Source organism: Lissotriton vulgaris, chromosome 5 (assembly GCF_964263255.1).
Source record: "Lissotriton vulgaris chromosome 5, aLisVul1.2, whole genome shotgun sequence".
Classification (NCBI taxonomy): domain Eukaryota; kingdom Metazoa; phylum Chordata; class Amphibia; order Caudata; family Salamandridae; genus Lissotriton; species Lissotriton vulgaris.
In genome coordinates, this window is record NC_141693.1 from 1,055,650,167 (window position 1) to 1,055,669,769 (window position 19,603).

Sequence of the window (19,603 nt, forward strand, 5' to 3'; positions counted from 1 at the left end):
ACTGATGGGCTGAGTACTTCGGTGTGACTAAGATCCAAGACTGGCAGGCAAGCCATTTTTATTGGTCTCAAATGGGAGCAAAGATCAAAAAAATATTTCACTCCTACCTGATATATCAAGCTATTGACCAGTTATTAAGCCCGAGAGAAGCACTAAAAGGAAAGAGAATGGACTTGGTGGGAATAAAACGATTACAGACTGGAGCCAAAAAACAGTGGTGGGGAGTAGAGAGTTGTAGAATGTTTGAAAACAGATGCTGAGTGGAGTATTTAGACAGAGCGAGACTCGCTGTATGTTATGCCTGATTCACATTGAACAAATAAGAGTGTTACCCATGCTTGATATTTAGCTATTCTGGAGAATAACGTGATCACAGCGATTAGACGATGAAACTGCTGCTTCTTCTTGAAAGAGACATACCCCCATTTTTAGCACTCTTGTACAAAATTGTCATGTTATTATTAAATATTATTCCATATGTTTATTTCAATGTAGTATGCGACGTCTGGAGAATTGGTACATACATCCTGATAGTTGAAACTAATGATACTTGTGTGAATAATATGTTACTAATGAATATACAATAAAAGGAGAAAAGCTGCACTGTAAAAAAAAAAGAACCAACAAATGATAAAAAGTTCCTCTGATAGGATTCGAACTCTTTTCGACGTTGTTAGCACCACTTTTATATTTCCATCACTGTGGTTGGTACAGACATATATAATGTGCATTGAGTAAGAGTACTGGACATTACTCCTTTGTCCAAGCCCTAACAACATGAGGTTTTATCTTCCTTGATCTTGAACGTAGGCTCCACCTTTTCATGGCTGCCTAAAAGAAGGGACCAGCCATCTTAACATCCGTTTTTGCTCTGTCTCTGTTTCTACATTCCATCCAAACAAGCCCCAAGGGTTATGCATGCCAATGGAATTATTTTGAGGGATGGTATTCTTCTAGAAGTTTACCGGCTACGTCTTGCAATGCTGAAAGTGCAAGCACTGCATGGCCTCAGAGACTAATTAATATTTGGGAATTCCTAGTATCAATCTGGTGGCTGCATTTTTAGCTACTTGTAGTCTTGACAACAAAGATTTATTGCCTCCTAAGTACAGGGAGATACAATCATCTACGTTAGAAGCAATCAAAACTCGTGATGCTGTTTTGTGTGAGGAAAGGGTAATGAAGGGAAATATTTCCCTCAAGAGTAATGATATAAAAGCATGTGGCACCCACTTTAATATGTGTCTTGAAAGAAAGATCTTTTTTTTACCAAAAACGACACCTACATTCCAAGCATAGAGTACATAGGTATGGGCAAAGCTCACAATTCAGATGGCCACCATTGGTAGGACCATAGAATTGAGGTGGGGCTAAATAACAGGACTTTTGTCTTTTCCCCATTTAATTGTAGGCATTTAGTCACCATCCACCTCCCTACCTCAAACATATTTCTTGAAATGTCTCAACTGCTAGAGGATTATTAGAGATGTTAATTACAATTTGAGTATCTGTAAAGCCATATGATCGAACCAATTCGGCTATTGGGTTCACGTACACATTAAACAGTGTTGAACTGATAGAAGACCCTTCGAGGGACCCAACAGGGCAGAGAAAAAGCTTTAGACCTGAACAGTTTACATGCCATAGGCCACTATTCAGGGTATCATAGTGCAGCTAATATCGAATTGGCATTAGAGTTTTTTTTCCTTCATTGTACAGTAATTCATTCTTTTTGTGTCGATTTGGGACTTTCCTTTAGTGCTTCAGAGTCTTCAGGGGGTCCTCTTTGAACTTCCGGATTCAGGGGATTTAATGCTTTTTTAAGCTAAAGTTCTTTTTTTTTCCAGCAGCAATTGGTTCAGGATATAGGACTGGAGCACCCGGAACCATACTCTGTATTGCTGCCTTTTTCTTCTTACAAAATGGTACTTTGTTGGGATCCTTCCCCCCCCCCCTAACGTTTTGTCACAGAATTTAGACCTGAATGTCTTTTTTCCCCTCTCCTTTCTCAAGTAATGAACTGCATTTCCATTCCTGTTCATAGAGCCATCTGCATTAACTTGGCTTGTTTGGCTTCTTTCCATTAGTCTAATTCCCTTCTAACCACTTATGACAAGGCCGGACACGGACATTGCCTAGCAATCCTCAGTCACTGGGCTTGACTGGCTATCACTATTCCTGACAACAAAGTAGGGGTCTATACCCCATGGGTGTATCCATTTTTTGCACAGTCTTCAGGGAAGCTTCTCCGAAAGACTTGTACAATTTCGCCACCTGGCTGGGCATTCCATTATACTTTGATGACCTATTGCCAGCAGCAAGTGGGTGGGAGGTTTTCAACAGCATCTGGTTCACCAGAGCCTGCAAGTTCCGGACACTTGATGTTCTTGGTTTCTTGGTGCAGTATGCGTTTATACTGGGCGTCTATTTTTTTTGTTTAATGGGCTCATTTATGCTCATGTACATCCTTATGTTGTTAGGACTGGGACAAGGAATACAGTAGTGGAGGTTACAGTCCAGTACTTACCAGCAACGTTCATACCTTCTAGTCGTCCCCATCACATGCCTCGGTTACCACCCTGCCAGCCTGGGTGGGAGTCCTCCAGGGCCTATCGAGACTTTGCATATTAGGAAGTTATAGTGGATGGCTCTTTGTTTTAGGTGTCCAGGTAAAGCTGGAGCCTAGGATAGGCATTAGAGAAATGTTACATACTTTAAGTTCTCTTTGAGCTACTATAAGTAAGTCTAGGTAACATGTCCAAGCCTTGTATTGATACGACTGATGAGGAAGTCTATGCTTCGAAGTAATAAGGACTGATCATCCCTAACCAGGCCATGAAAGGGCTCTCATTTATAATGTAAGAGTTTGTTACTGACAAAAGAGGAGAACATGTAATCGTCTGTTTTAACCAAATTCGTCAATCATCAATTCTGAATCTCTTGGGTGTATATGCTAAAGAGATGGATATGGAAAAGTTTGCATCGAGTGCGCATTTAACACAAAAAATCATGTGCACAGTACCAGTGACAATGTCCAACAATTTTTAACTTAACATCAAGAACGGCACAAACTAGATATGATTCTTGTGATAAAGACAAAGATACTTTACTCGGAGAACAGTCACTCTGTATTAAAATCTCTTATTTTCCCCTTGATTTCTACGAAAGTTTATAAAATGTAACACATTATTTACACAGTGTTTAATCCAAAATGTAATTCCCCGAATATCTAACAAAACATAATAATAAAACACCGAATGATTACACATGGCTTTTAATATACAAATAAAGTAATTTTACTCACTATACAAATCTGTTTCATCGAGAATTTCCGATTTGATGATTTCTTCAATTACATCTTCCAATGTGACGATCCCCAGAACTTCATAAAACGGATCTCCTTCGCCCTCGTTATTAACCCTCTGTACTATGGCCAAATGGGATTTACCTGTTGAATACAATATAGTAATTCAGAAGATCTTCAGATTTTCAACAGTGTGTTTAAAACCGACGGTCTGCAGTGTTAAAGAATATATTTTGATTTGATGCACAAAAATAATGACACTTTTTATCAGCATTCACATTCGGAATCCAGTGCATGAAAATAAGCGCTGCGAAATATCATTTTAGGTAATCATCTCTTAGGGAGGCAGTTTTCTAGCACAAAAACGTAAACTAATGAATCCATCGAATCATAGGAGGAATACTATGTGGGATCCATGAACAAAACGAATACCCGCGTAAACAGCCTTCTGGGCTCAGGCTCCCTTTCATATTAAAGAAGAAGACGTTTATGATCCCTCTGTAACTTGTCCGTGCACATTTTTTAGGCCATATTACTCGCTCAGGGCCAAAAAAGGGTTACACTAACTGCGACTGAGTAAAGAGGGTTATAGAGACGCCGTCACAAGTGGCAGTCACAACAGTACATCCCTCGGGGGGTGACTGCAGGGCTGCAGGAGGGGGCGTTACATGGTCCCCCTCAAAGATACGCGAGATGTACCTGGAAAGACATCAGCAGTGCAGCAGAAGCCACATAGCCAGCGCCTTTGTGTGCCCCCCCCCCCCCCCCCCCCCCGAATCACAACTCTCAATGAATGGGGACCTCCTCCAGGACTGATGGTTTGAACTTTCGCACACAGCATTTTGAGGCGGTGCTCTCTACAGCACATGTTCTAAATCTATAGATTGGTGAGAGTTCTGTTTTTCTGGGAACTGAGCTCCCATCCCTATCCTGCATAGTTGTAGGAACAAATTACTATATGTAGTCCTCCCTACTACAAGAATAAACTGTTTGGGACAGTACAACCTCTCCATTTTAAAGGACCAGACAAAACATAGAAAGCAGACATAACTCAGGAGTGTCTACCTCCCCCCTGTCACCAGGTAGGAAAGTACTACTTTTTTAGGTCTCGCCTAGACGAAAGCAAAAGCGAAGCTTTTGCTGTCTATGCGAGACAACTTATGTTGCCACTTTTCTGGGAATATTGTGGACATCAGACTGTTACGAGCTTTTTCTGCTGTAGTCAGGCTGTCACGAGCTTCTCCTTTGGAGATTTGACCTCGTGAGCGCGCCTTGACTGCATCTAATGGGCCGTGCGCTTCCTTTAGTCAGTTTCACTTTGCCGCCTGCACTTTCAAAGTGAAATGAAACAATGTGTCTGGTAGTTGTTCATGTGGAGTGCCTTCTGACCTCGTGAGCGCGCCTTGACTGCATCTAATGTGTGTGGCTTTTTTTTTCAACGGGGCCCTGGCGCTTGCTTCAGTCAGTTTCACTTTTAAGGTGCAGGCGTCAATGGGTCTGGTACTTGTTTTATTTCCATTTAATGCTCTTTGGAACAACAATTTTATATTACTTGTGTGTATTACCACTGGCCAGAATTTCAAAGACTTATATTCACGCAGGTGAAATAATACTATTGTGATTAGGGCCGATTTTTGGAGTCTGACCGTTCAGAGTGCAGAGTGGAGCTTCAGAGTGGAGCTTCAGAGTGGAGCTTCAGAGTGGAGCTTCGGAGTGCAGAGTGGAGCTTCAGAGTGGAGCTTCAGAGTGGAGCTTCAGAGTGCAGAGTGGAGCTTCAGAGTGGAGCTTCAGAGTGGAGCTTCAGAGTGGAGCTTCAGAGTGCAGAGTGGAGCTTCAGAGTGGAGCTTCAGAGTGCAGAGTGGAGCTTCAGAGTGCAGAGTGGAGCTTCCGAGTGGAGCTTCAGAGTGCAGAGTGGAGCTTCAGAGTGGAGCTTCAGAGTGGAGCTTCAGAGTGGAGCTTCAGAGTGCAGAGTGGAGCTTCAGAGTAGAGCTTCAGAGTGGAGCTTCAGAGTGCAGAGTGGAGCTTCAGAGTAGAGCTTCAGAGTGCAGAGTGGAGCTTCAGAGTGGAGCTTCAGAGTGGAGCTTCAGAGTGGAGCTTCAGAGCGGAGCTTCCGAGTGGAGCTTCCGAGTGCAGAGTAGAGCTTCAGAGTGGAGCTTCAGAGTGGAGCTTCAGAGTGCAGAGTGGAGCTTCCGAGTGGAGCTTCCGAGTGGAGCTTCCGAGTGGAGCTTCAGAGTGGAGCTTCAGAGTGGAGCTTCAGAGTGGAGCTTCAGAGTGCAGAGTGGAGCTTCAGAGTGGAGCTTCAGAGTGGAGCTTCAGAGTGGAGCTTCAGAGTGCAGAGTGGAGCTTCAGAGTGGAGCTTCAGAGTGGAGCTTCAGAGTGCAGAGTGGAGCTTCAGAGTGGAGCTTCAGAGTGGAGCTTCAGAGTGCAGAGTAGAGCTTCAGAGTGGAGCTTCAGAGTGGAGCTTCAGAGTGGAGCTTCAGAGTGGAGCTTCAGAGTGGAGCTTCAGAGTGCAGAGTGGAGCTTCAGAGTGGAGCTTCAGAGTGCAGCTTCAGAGTGGAGCTTCAGAGTGGAGCTTCAGAGTGGAGCTTCAGAGTGGAGCTTCAGAGTGGAGCTTCAGAGTGCAGAGTGGAGCTTCAGAGTGGAGCTTCAGAGTGGAGCTTCAGAGTGGAGCTTCAGAGTGGAGCTTCAGAGTGGAGCTTCAGAGTGCAGAGTAGAGCTTCAGAGTGGAGCTTCCGAGTGGAGCTTCAGAGTGGAGCTTCCGAGTGGAGCTTCCGAGTGGAGCTTCCGAGTGGAGCTTCAGAGTGGAGCTTCAGAGTGCAGAGTGGAGCTTCAGAGTGGAGCTTCAGAGTGCAGAGTGGAGCTTCAGAGTAGAGCTTCAGAGTGGAGCTTCAGAGTGGAGCTTCAGAGTGCAGAGTGGAGCTTCAGAGTAGAGCTTCAGAGTGCAGAGTGGAGCTTCAGAGTGGAGCTTCAGAGTGGAGCTTCAGAGTGGAGCTTCAGAGTGGAGCTTCAGAGTGGAGCTTCAGAGTGGAGCTTCAGAGTGCAGAGTGGAGCTTCAGAGTGGAGCTTCAGAGTGGAGCTTCAGAGTGGAGCTTCAGAGTGGAGCTTCAGAGTGGAGCTTCAGAGTGCAGAGTGGAGCTTCCGAGTGGAGCTTCCGAGTGGAGCTTCCGAGTGGAGCTTCCGAGTGGAGCTTCCGAGTGGAGCTTCAGAGTGGAGCTTCAGAGTGGAGCTTCAGAGTGGAGCTTCAGAGTGCAGATTCAGAGTGGAGCTTCAGAGTGGAGCTTCAGAGTGCAGAGTGGAGCTTCAGAGTGGAGCTTCATAGTGGAGCTTCAGAGTGGAGCTTCAGAGTGGAGCTTCAGAGTGGAGCTTCAGAGTGGAGCTTCAGAGTGCAGAGTGGAGCTTCAGAGTGGAGCTTCAGAGTGGAGCTTCAGAGTGGAGCTTCAGAGTGCAGAGTAGAGCTTCAGAGTAGAGCTTCAGAGTGGAGCTTCAGAGTGGAGCTTCAGAGTGCAGAGTGGAGCTTCAGAGTGGAGCTTCAGAGTGGAGCTTCAGAGTGGAGCTTCAGAGTGCAGCTTCAGAGTGGAGCTTCAGAGTGGAGCTTCAGAGTGGAGCTTCAGAGTGGAGCTTCAGAGTGGAGCTTCCGAGTGGAGCTTCCGAGTGGAGCTTCAGAGTGGAGCTTCAGAGTGGAGCTTCAGAGTGCAGATTCAGAGTGGAGCTTCAGAGTGGAGCTTCAGAGTGGAGCTTCAGAGTGCAGAGTGGAGCTTCAGAGTGGAGCTTCAGAGTGGAGCTTCAGAGTGGAGCTTCAGAGTGGAGCTTCAGAGTGCAGAGTGGAGCTTCAGAGTGGAGCTTCAGAGTGGAGCTTCAGAGTGGAGCTTCAGAGTGGAGCTTCAGAGTGCAGAGTAGAGCTTCAGAGTGGAGCTTCAGAGTGGAGCTTCAGAGTGGAGCTTCAGAGTGCAGAGTGGAGCTTCAGAGTGGAGCTTCAGAGTGGAGCTTCAGAGTGGAGCTTCAGAGTGGAGCTTCAGAGTGGAGCTTCAGAGTGCAGAGTAGAGCTTCAGAGTGGAGCTTCAGAGTGGAGCTTCAGAGTGGAGCTTCAGAGTGGAGCTTCAGAGTGCAGAGTAGAGCTTCAGAGTGCAGAGTAGAGCTTCAGAGTGGAGCTTCAGAGTGGAGCTTCAGAGTGGAGCTTCAGAGTGCAGAGTGGAGCTTCAGAGTGGAGCTTCAGAGTGGAGCTTCAGAGTGCAGCTTCAGAGTGCAGCTTCAGAGTGCAGCTTCAGAGTGGAGCTTCAGAGTGGAGCTTCAGAGTGGAGCTTCAGAGTGGAGCTTCAGAGTGGAGCTTCAGAGTGCAGAGTAGAGCTTCAGAGTGGAGCTTCAGAGTGGAGCTTCAGAGTGGAGCTTCAGAGTGGAGCTTCAGAGTGCAGAGTGGAGCTTCAGAGTGGAGCTTCAGAGTGCAGAGTGGAGCTTCAGAGTGGAGCTTCAGAGTGCAGAGTGGAGCTTCAGAGTGCAGATTCAGATTGCAGATTCAGAGTGGAGCTTCAGAGTGCAGAGTGGAGCTTCAGAGTGGAGCTTCAGAGTGGAGCTTCAGAGTGGAGCTTCAGAATGCAGAGTAGAGCTTCAGAGTGGAGCTTCAGAGTGCAGAGTGGAGCTTCAGAGTGGAGCTTCAGAGTGCTGAGTGGAGCTTCAGAGTGCAGATTCAGAGTGCAGATTCAGAGTGGAGCTTCAGAGTGCAGAGTGGAGCTTCAGAGTGGAGCTTCAGAGTGCAGAGTGGAGCTTCAGAGTGGAGCTTCAGAGTGGAGCTTCAGAGTGGAGCTTCAGAGTGGAGCTTCAGAGTGCAGAGTAGAGCTTCAGAGCGGAGCTTCAGAGTGCAGAGTGGAGCTTCAGAGTGGAGCTTCAGAGTGGAGCTTCAGAGTGGAGCTTCAGAGTGCAGAGTGGAGCTTCGAGTGGAGCTTCCGAGTGGAGCTTCCGAGTGGAGCTTCCGAGTGGAGCTTCAGAGTGGAGCTTCAGAGTGGAGATTCAGAGTGGAGCTTCAGAGTGGAGCTTCAGAGTGGAGCTTCAGAGTGGAGCTTCAGAGTGGAGCTTCAGAGTGGAGCTTCAGAGTTCAGAGTGGAGCTTCAGAGTGGAGCTTCAGAGTGGAGCTTCAGAGTGGAGATTCAGAGTGGAGCTTCAGAATGCAGAGTGGAGCTTCAGAGTGCAGATTCAGAGTGGAGCTTCAGAGTGCAGAGTGGAGCTTCAGAGTGCAGATTCAGAGTGGAGCTTCAGAGTGCAGAGTGGAGCTTCAGAGTGCAGATTCAAAGTGGAGCTTCAGAGTGCAGAGTGGAGCTTCAGAGTGCAGATTCAGAGTGGAGCTTTAGAGCTTCAGAGTGGAGCTTCAGAGTGCAGAGTGGAGCTGCAGAGTGGAGCTTCAGAGTGCAGAGTGGAGCTTCAGAATGCAGAGTGGAGCTTCAGAGTGTCAAGAGCAATGCCAATAGCTCTAACTTTAACAAAGGCAAAACCATTGCATTGTAAATGCTTGTTATTTTACCGAATCACATGCTCATGCTGCTGCCTGGTTTGTCTACATGCACACAGGCAGAATCACTCGGTACAAAATGGCTCCTGTTCACTCCTCAGTACGGTCTTGCGCCGCCCCACCTTCCCCCTGCCAAATACATTCATTCCAAATACTGCTTATTTTCATATCAGACTGACTTCTCACATCTGGGATAGCAGGGGCACCTTCCACAGTGATTAGTGCTTCACAAAAAATAATTCTCGGCTAGCGCTCAGAAGCCTTGAAGCTTTGATTGAATGACACTGCAGTTTGATGCCCCGCTCGTTTTTTGATGCTATGCGTTCCAGACACTGATTTTATTAAGACTCACTTGGAGCTCTAAACTGTCACTTGATCTTTCTTTGGGTCATTTCGTTTGCCCGGAAGGACTAACATATCTGTGAAACCCTCTTCTTTTATAGTTTGAGCATCGTCTTCGTTTAGCAGGATAACATTATACATTTGAAAATACAAATATCCGGGAAGAGCAGAGAGCAAATCTCCGCGATGTTGGGCATTCTCCTATCATAAAGGAAGCGTGTTGGTGGGACCTGTGGCATCTAACGCATCATTTAACCCTATATGCGTGGGCACCTACCACAATAATGTATAGGATGAGTTTGTTCCGTTCCCGTTTTTAATTTGATGTAAAACTCAAATCACTGCACACTCTCTACTACACACTCTCTACTACAGTCACTACTCTATACTACACACTCCCTACTACAGTCACTACTCTCTACTACACATTCTGCTACACACTCTCTACTACAGTCACTACTCTCTGCTACGCACTCTACTCTCTACTACACTCTACTACACACTCTCTACTACACACTCTACTACACACTCTACTACAGTCACTACTCTCTGCTACGCACTCTACTCTCTACTACACACTCTACTACACACTCTCTACTACACACTCTACTACACACTCTCTACTACAGTCGCTACTCTCTACTACACACTGTACTACACACTCTACTACAGTCACTACTCTCTACTACACACTACTACACACTCTCTACTACAGTCACTACTCTCTACTACACACTCACTACACACTCACTACTACAGCCACTACTCTCTTCGACACACTCTATACTAGACACTCTCTACTACACACTATCTACTACAGTCACTACTCTCTACTACACACTGTACTACACACTCTACTACAGTCACTACTCTCTACTACACACTACTACACACTCTCTACTACAGTCACTACTCTCTACTACACACTCTACTACACACTCACTACACACTCACTACTACAGCCACTACTCTCTTCGACACACTCTATACTAGACACTCTCTACTACAGTCACTACTTACTACACTCTCTACTACACACTCTACTACACACTCTACTACACACTCTACATTACACACTCTACATTACACACTCTACATTACACACTCTACATTACACACTCTCTACTACACACTCTCTACTACACACTCTCTACTACACACTCTACTACACACTCTGCTACACACTCTGCTACACACACGCTCTACTACACACTCTACTACACACCCTCTACTACTCTCTACTACTCTACTACACATTCTCTACTACTCTACTACACACTCACTACTTTCTACTACACTCTACTACAGACTCTCCACTCTCTACTCCACACTCTCTACTTCAATCTCTCTACTTCAATCTCTCTACCTCAATCTCTCTAATTCAATCTCTCTACCTCAATCTCTCTACTTCAATCTCTCTACTTCAATCTCTCTACTTCACATTCTGTATTACACACTCTCTACTACACACTCACTACTCTCTACTACACGCTCTCTACTACACACTCTACTACACTCCCTACTACACATTCTCCTATACACTCTACTACACACTCTACTACACACTCACCACTCTACTACACACTCACGACTCTACTACACACTCACCACTCTACTACACACTCACCACTCTACTACACACTCACTAGTCTCTACTGCTCACTCTCTACTACACACTCTCTACTACACACTCTCTACTACACACTCTCTACTACACACTCTCTACTACACACTCACTACTCTCTACTACACACTCACTACTCTCTACTACACACTCACTACTCTCTACTACACACTCTACTACTCACTTACTACTCTCTACTCACTCTCTACTACTCACTACTACTCTCTCTACTACTCTCTCTACTACTCTCTCTACTACTCACTCTCTACTACTCACTCTCTACTGCTCATGACAATGCCATTTATTTATCTGTTTCCAAAACCAACACATAAATAAAACATTTGTCATTTACAATGCCAAAAGCGCTAACTTTTGCAAAGGCGAGACCGTTGCATTGTAAATGCTTGTTCTGTAAGCATGCTCCCTAGGCCAACCTGAACTAGTATATATGGCAGGAAAAAGATGCCCCTATACACACAAGATGACTAGGGAAGGACATACTAGAAGGAATAGGCATATAGCCCTGACAAATGCCTAAGACTTAAAAAGGTTAAAGACATAGAATGAATGAATGAATGTTGGATTTATAGAGCGCATGGTTACCCTGGGGCGTCCCAGCGCTGTACCACTGGGGAACCCGTCCTGGCTTTCCCTGTGAGATGGTCCCTTTACTGGGCATCCCCAAGGTGCAGCCAGGCCTCCCCGGCGGTGATGGGGCCGGAGTGGAAATTAAGCAAGCTATTGCCCAGAGTTGCAGCGTGGGACACCATGGTTAGAGTGGCACCGAGGCGAGATTTATCGGGCCCGCTGACATTGGTCCTGCACCCGGCCGCGTCGGGAATTGAACCCTGGTCCCGGGCCAACCTCTGCCTCCGGGTCTGCCGCCTCTAACCATTGAGCCACACTTCTCCACTAGGGTAGAAACAACTCAACACATTGACAGACGAATGTAAGGGTCCTTTTTAGATCGAAGCCTACCAGACAGTACAACTGTCTGGTTTGATAAAGACATCTTGTGCAAAATTCAGAGATGACCTAGGAATGCATTCCAGCCCTTGCTTACCATTGGCCCTGTGGTTTGTAACTCACATTCTCAGATTTTTTATTTGCTGGCTTAGTTTGCTTTAGGCTGTCCAGCTTGAGTTTGTCCCTCCAGTTGCCCAAAACTCGTTTACTATATTCTTCCACAAACTCCCTTTCTGTAAAGAGGCCTTTGAGTCTTGTTCTTATCTTGTCACATTTGTTGTGTATTCAAAGACAGAGGTCAAATGTCAGACTCTCTCTTCCAGGAAGCTTAATGTTACTCTGACTTCAGAGTGAGAGAAATTAATGGGATGATTCTGCAGAGTACCCATTTAGGAATAGAGGGTGTAGGATGAATAGAGCTGATATTTCAGAATATATCAGAATTATTGTGTATGAAATATTTTTTTTGTAATTCTGAAGTGTAGAGGAAACAAATATTTGAATACAATTAAAATACATCATTACACTAGGGGATGACATTCACACACATTAAAATTTGTTTGCACTAAAACTATTTTGGTGCAAAATTCATGGTCATTTCAATTGAAAATGCTTTGTCTGTAATGGCAGTGTGCTTCCACACCATGCCTACTTCACACTAGGCCATTCCATTCCACACCCTTCCACTCTGCACCACACCATTCCATTCCATTCTAGGACTCTCCACTCTACAACATTCCACTCTACTCTGAGCCCCTCCACACTAAGATACTCTGCGACACGCCACTCCATCTATGCCACTCATTTCACAACAACATGCCACTCCACACCACGTATCCCACTCCACTCTATCCCACTCCAATCCACCCCATCCCACTCCACAGCAATGTGCTTAAATCTAATCCACCCCACTTCGCTACAGTCTACCCCCGTCCTACCCCACACCAATCTACCCCACCTACACCAATTTAACCCAACTCACTCCAAACTACCAGACTCCACTCCAAAGTACCCTAATCCACTCCACCATGATCCAATTAATCCCACTCCACTCCAATATAATCCACTCCACTATACCCCACTCCAATCTACCCTACTCCACTTCACTTGATCTAACCCAAACAACCTCACCCTACTGCAATCTAACCCACGCCACCCCAATATACTGCACTCTACTCAACTCAAATATACCCCAGCTGATCCAATCTACCCCAGTCTACTGCCACCCCACTTCTCTCCAATCCACTCCAGTGTGTCCAATCCAACCCACTGTCCTCAAATCTATACAACTCATATGCAATCTACCCCACTCCACACCACTTCAATCAACCACAGTAGAAATATGCCCCATTTAATTCCAAGTTACCCCACTCTAACCTCTATGGCAATCTATCCAACTCCTCTCCACCCTAATCTAATCTGCCCCACTCCAATCTACCACAATCTACCCCACTCCAATCTACCACAGTCTACACTTCTCCAATCCACCCTAGCTACCCCATTCCACTCTACCCCATTTGACTGTACCAAAATCTAATCCACTCCACTCTGATCTACCACACTCCACTCAAATATTCCCCACTTCACTCCAATCTACCCCGTTCCTACCCCATCACAATCTACCCCTCCCAAATCTCTCCCATTCCCAATCTACACCACACAAATATACCCCACTCCAACCTACATCTATCTACTCCACTCCAATCTACTTCAATTTACCTCACTTGATCCCACACCACTGCAATCTACCCCACTCCACTCTAGTCTAATCCACCCCATTACACTCAACCCAACTACATTACAATCCACCCTTCTGTAATCCACCAAATCTACCCCACTACATTACACTCTAATCTACCCCACTACACTCTTCCACAATTTATCTCACTCTACTCCAATCTCGGTTCCAATCCATCCAAATCCACCCCTCTTCAGTCCAATCTATCTCACTCCACTCTACCCCAATCTACCCCACTCCAATCTGCTCACTTCAGTTCACCCATTCTACTCAACTCCAATCCACCCAATCTACCCCACTGCACTCCGCTCTACTCTACCGAACCTACCCCACACCACTTCCCTCCAATCTACCACATGCCACTCAAATCCCACTCTACCCTACTCAAATCTACCCTACTCCAATCTACCCCACCCTAACCCAATCTAGCCCACGCCACTCTATCCAACTCCAATCCAACCTACTCCAATCCAATCTACATCACTCCAATCTATATCACTCCATTCTACCCCACTCCACTCCATCTACACCACTTCACTCTTTCATACTCTACCCTACCCCACGCCACTCCACCCTAATCTACACCACTTCACTCCATCTACCCCACTTCACTCCAATCTACCCTACCATAATGCCCCCACTCTATCCTACTCCACTCCAATCTACTCCACTCCAATCCAATCCACTCCAATCCAATCCACTCCAATCCACTCCACTCCTTTCTACCCCACTCCACTCCTATCTACTCTAAACCGCTGCAATCCAATCTTCCCCAATTTACCCAATTGCACCCCAATCTAACCTGATCTACCCCACTCCAATCTACCCTGATCTACCCCACTCCAATCTACTCTGATTCACTCCAATCTACTCTGCATCACCCCAATCTACCCCACTCTACCCCACCCATCCCAATCTACTCCACTCAACTGTAATTTATTCCACTCTAAACAACCCAAATCTACCCCACTCCATTCTACCCTACTATAATCCACCCAAACTACCCCTCTCCAACCTTCCCCACTCTACTTCAATCTACCCGACTCCACTTCAGTCTACCACTCTCCACTCTTCCCCAAATTACTCACTCCACTCTAATCTACCCCAATATAGCCCACTCCATTCTACCCAAATATATCCCACTCCGATGTACCCTACTCCAATCTATTGCACTACGATCTACCCCACACCGATCTACCGCACACCGATCTACCGCTCACCGATCTACCGCACTCCACTACACTAATTTACCCTACTCCACTCTATCCCAATCTACCCCAACCCACTCGACCCCAAATTACCCCACTCCTATCTACCCTACCAACTCTTAGCTATGCTGAACAGCAGCCAACCTGGTGTGGCTAAAACACATTGCCAAAACCAATAGCACTCACATAGGCAAGAACTATTGGTTTTCCAATGCTTGGTTTTTTTGTAAATAAAAGGAGCCTTGACTTTTATTTTTAAACCTTGCAAAACAGAGGACATAATTAAGTCATTGGCTCCAGTCACTATGCAATTTTAACAGTACTGATGACCCCAGTGGAAAAAATTCCACCTACTGCCACATACACTCATATCTGGAAGCAATATTAAAACCAATAATTAATAATTAAGAGCTCATGGTAACGCCAATGTTGCTATTAAGCAAAAGTGTTAAAGCAAACCTAATAATGCACTATGTGACCTAGTGTGGGTGACAGTCTACCATCCTTTTAGGAAAGATCTCCAATACACTTAGTGAAGGTCTATAACCATAATGAAGAGTCAAGAAAAACAGAGTATTTATTTCCGCTCCCTGGACCACAGTTCTCAGGTTGATATTTATGGTATAAGGGAGGACATACTGTATGGTGCTTCAATTTCCTCTGTGTCCCCATGGTTTAAAACTACATTTTCATATAACATTTTACAATGAAGAACCTACTCATACACTATTGACGGACAAGTTACTTCGCTTCGGTAACCCCTTATCTGATAGAGACATGATCTAGCCACAGTTTTGTTATCTTTGAACTTCCCAGGCTTCAGATTGGATCCGGAAGATTTTTCTTCAAGCAATACCCCCTGCATGCCAGTAAGTGGCATCAGTTGGCTCTGCATGACGTCATCGGCGCCATTGTGACTTTCACATCACCTTTATAGGCACCACCTTGGTGCTCTGACGTCAGTTACTTTTCACAACTTAACAACACCAGAAGTGCAGAGCCATGAGGTGTACTGACATTGATGTGTTTCTAACAACTAGGGCCCTGAAAAGGATCAGTCCTGGCCCTAAAAACCTGACAGCAGTGCAGGTGAGGATGGGTGGTCAGTAAGGAATCTGCGACTAGATCATGTGTCAACCAGATAAGTAGTTACCCAAGGTAAGTAACTTGTCCATCTATTAGAGACATCTAGCTGCACATTCCTTACCTTTGAATAGATACCCAAGCAATATCATTCCCAGCGGGGGGACTTCGGACAAGTTTAGATCAAGAAGTTCCGAGGGACAGCCTGGTTAAAACAGTTGTCCAGGCAGTAGTGATTGGTAAACGTGTGCCCAACAAATGTTGAGGACTAAAACTCCACGTTGCAGCACCGTGGTAGCAGCCTTAGCTCTTGAAGAATGAGCCTTTAAGCCATAAGGAGGCTGCTTTTTGGCCAAAGCGTAGCACATTTTGAGGACAACCCATAGATAGTCTTCTTCTGCACTGCACAACTCCTTCGCTCCCGCATAAACTGCAAAGAGTTGGTCATCCACCCGGAATTCTTTTGTATTGTCAAGGTAGAACTACAAAGCTCTTTTTGAGTCTAGGCAATAGAGTCACTCTTCTTTGTAAGGACGCTGAGGAGCATAGAAAGTAACCAGGGTGACAGACTGCCATACACTTTGGTAAGAAAGAAGCCCTAGTGCGAAGCACCAACTTATCAGGGGAGATTGTCAGGTAAGGAGGCTTGGATGAAAAAGCCTGCAATTCGCACACTGTCCTGGCAGATGTAATTTCCACTAAAAAGGCTGCTTTGAATTGTGTAGAGATTCAAATGGAGAGTACATTAAAAAGGGGAGAGGCAAATTAAGGTCCCACTGAGGCATAATGTAAGTAGAAGGTGGGAACATATGTACAAGATCCTTGAGGAATCTATTTATAATGGGAGAATTGAATAATGAGGGTTGGTCTGGCACCCTCAGGAAGGCAGACAGTGCCGAAAGCTACCCTTAGAGAGTGCCCAGTGCAGAGCCCTGCTTAGCAAGGGTCAAAATAAAAAGCAAAACTTGAGAAAGGGAAGCAGAAAGAGGATACATGGATCTTTCTGTACCACCGGCAGGCATACACAATCTTGGTAAAGGGACGCCTGGCTGCCAAATTAACATTACAGACTTCAGGAGGAAGGTCAAATGCTATCAACTGCAGCTGCTGAATCTCCACGCAAGAGGGCGTAGAGTTGTCAGGTTTGGGTGGAGGACCCTACCCTACTTCTGCGACAGAAGATCCTCCCAAAGGGGCAGCCGTATTGGAGGATCAATGCTCAGTTGGAGAAGCTCATGATACCAGACTCGACGTGCCCAGTCCGGAGCCACAAAAATGACTTGGGCCTGGTTGCTCCTGATTTTCTTGAGCACTCTGGGCAGAAGTGGCATGGGCGAAAAGGCAAATAGGAGGCTTGATATCCACTCAAGACGAAAAAGGTCTCTGAGCGAGAGCCACCTTGGAAAATCCAGTGTGCAAAAATGTTGACATTGCATGTTCCTCGGTAGAGGCGAACAGATCTAACCAAGGCTCTCTCCACTGTTGAGACAGACCTTGCGCTACCTCCGGATAGAGAAGCCATTCGTGATCCACAAGGCATCAATGGTTAAGTTTGTCTGTCTTGGCGTTCAGAGAACCTGTCAGATGTTGAACCACCAGGGATATGCCCTGCTGTTCTAGCCATGTCCAGAGACGTAAGACCTCTTGACAAAGGGTCCACGACCCCATCCAGCCGTTGATTGCAGTACCACATGACGCTGGTGTTGTCCATAGACACTTGAACCAGCTTTCCCTTTATTGAAGGAAGAAAGGCTTTCAATGCCAAGGGAATTGCTCGGAGCTCCAGCAAATTGATGTGGAGTCCGGATTCCGTCGGAGGCCAGAGTCCTCCGATCTCCTCTTCTTCCAGATGGCCGCCCCATCCCAGAAAAGACTCATCTGTCACTACTGTGGGGGCTGGTTGGGGAAGGGAGAGGATTCTGTCTCTGACCCAATCGCGGTCGGTTAGCCACCACTTCAGGCCCTGTGAAGGTCTCTCTGAGAACTGGCCCATGTCAGAGAGATTTCCTGTTGCTGCACCGCCTGGAAGTTAAAGTCCCACTTCAGAGCCCGCATTTGCCATCTGGCATGTGAAACTAGCAGGATGCATGAGGCCATGATGCCCAGCAGCCTCAGTCATTGTCACCAAAATTAAGGATAGAGGCTAAAACATGGGTATCATAACTTGAATATCTTGGCCTCACCATTCGGGAGGATAGGCTCCAAACTGCACTGTGTCCAGAACAGCTTTGATGAAAGGGAGCATTTAAAAGGGAGTAAGGTGTGACTTTGGCACATTGACAGTGAATCCCAGTGAATGCAGGAAGTTCGCCGTAGTCTGCTGGTGGAAGACGACAGCCTGGGGCAAGCTCACCTTCAACAGCCAGTCGTGAAAATAGGGGAAGACTGGCACCCCTGATCTGCCAAGATGAGCTGCAGTTACCGCAATCTCCCTGGTGAACACCCATGGGGGCGCTAGAAAGGCCAAAGGGGAGCACTGTGAACTGAAAGTGCTCTTGGCCTACCGTAAACCACAGGCAGGGGATATGAGCGGGCAGGATGGGAATGTGAAAATAGGCGTCCTGAAAGCCCAACGCTACCTTCCAGTCTACTGGGTCCAGGGCAGACAAGATCCCGAGCAAGCATATTAAACTTTTCCTTTTTGAGGAAGTAGTTGAGGGATCGCAGATCTAGGATAGGGCCCAGGCGCTCTTCCTTCTTCGGTACCAGAAAGTAGCAAGAATAACAAACACAGCCAACTTCTGGCACCAGAACCCTCCTGCACCAACTGTCTGCCCATCATCTTGAAGGGCCGGACTAGGAAGGTCTGGAGACTGAGGTTGCAGAAAGGGGAGGGGTGGTGTGGACTGACCTGACCTCTGACAGCCCGACCCACGGCGTATGAATGAGCTGCACCCATGCAGAGTTTGTTGAACTTGCACGGTCTTGTGGGTAGTGTATGGCTGGCGCGAATGAAAGCCTCTTCTGTAGCCACAAAAGGGGCCAAAGGCAGACTGCAGACGAGTGGCCACTGAGAGGCCAAAGCACTTGGTCGTAACCTGTGAGTCCTTAAAGTGCTCCAGCACTATGTCTGCCTTGTCTCCGAAGAGATGGGTGCCATCAAAGGGCATTTCCATGAGAGAGGACTGGACACCCCCTGAAAAGCCACAAGTCCTCAACCAGGTATGACGTCGAACAGCCACCATTGATGAAATCGCTCAGTCCAGCGAGTCAGTTCTGTCGAGACCGCAACTAATGGCGAACTTTGCCACATCTCTCCAGTCTGATACTGCTTGTGAGATATTAGCCCGGGCCCCCTCTGGGACCAGTGGCAGCACTTCGAACTCGTTTCCTACAACGTGTGCAGTGTTCACCAACCGCAATGCAGGCTGGTGGAAGAAAAGATTTTCTTACTCCAACTATCGGCGCTCTTGGATTCCCTATCCAGGGGTGCGGAATCCCTATTCAGGGGTGCGGAAGGGAACGTGCCTTTGGAGATAGAGGCTTCGGCTACAAAGCTCTCCAGGGTGGCAAGGTTGGTGAGGAAATTTGGTCACCCGGGCGATTGCGGCAGGCAACTGTCCTATTCTCAGAAGCCCCTGTGAAGGGCTTGGACCAGGTTCCCAGCATAACATCAATTAAGGCCTTGTTTAAAGGCAGCAAGGGTTCTGAGGAGGAGACACCAGGCTGCAGGACCTATGTCAAGATACTTGTATTGACTGCTGTGGAAGGTAGCTGAAGGCCCAGTACCTCAGCTGCCCTTTGCACCACCATAGAGTATGATGCTAACTCCACCATAGCCATGGTAGAGGGAGAAAGCAGGCCAGAATATGGAGAGGTATCCAGTCCACTGGCCTCACCA

General features: G+C 46.6%; 1 protein-coding gene across 4 annotated transcripts in view; it reads right to left on the reverse strand.

The window, feature by feature from the left end:
* Positions 1–19,603, reverse strand: part of CNNM2 (cyclin and CBS domain divalent metal cation transport mediator 2) — a 1,082,606-nt gene that overhangs the window by 394,809 nt on the left and 668,194 nt on the right. For all 4 annotated transcript variants that reach the window (XM_086922712.1, XM_086922710.1, XM_086922711.1 and 1 more), the window contains exon 2: positions 3,305–3,448. In XM_086922712.1, coding sequence (XP_086778838.1) covers positions 3,305–3,448 — 144 coding nt within the window. The remainder of the gene's footprint in view (positions 1–3,304; positions 3,449–19,603) is intronic.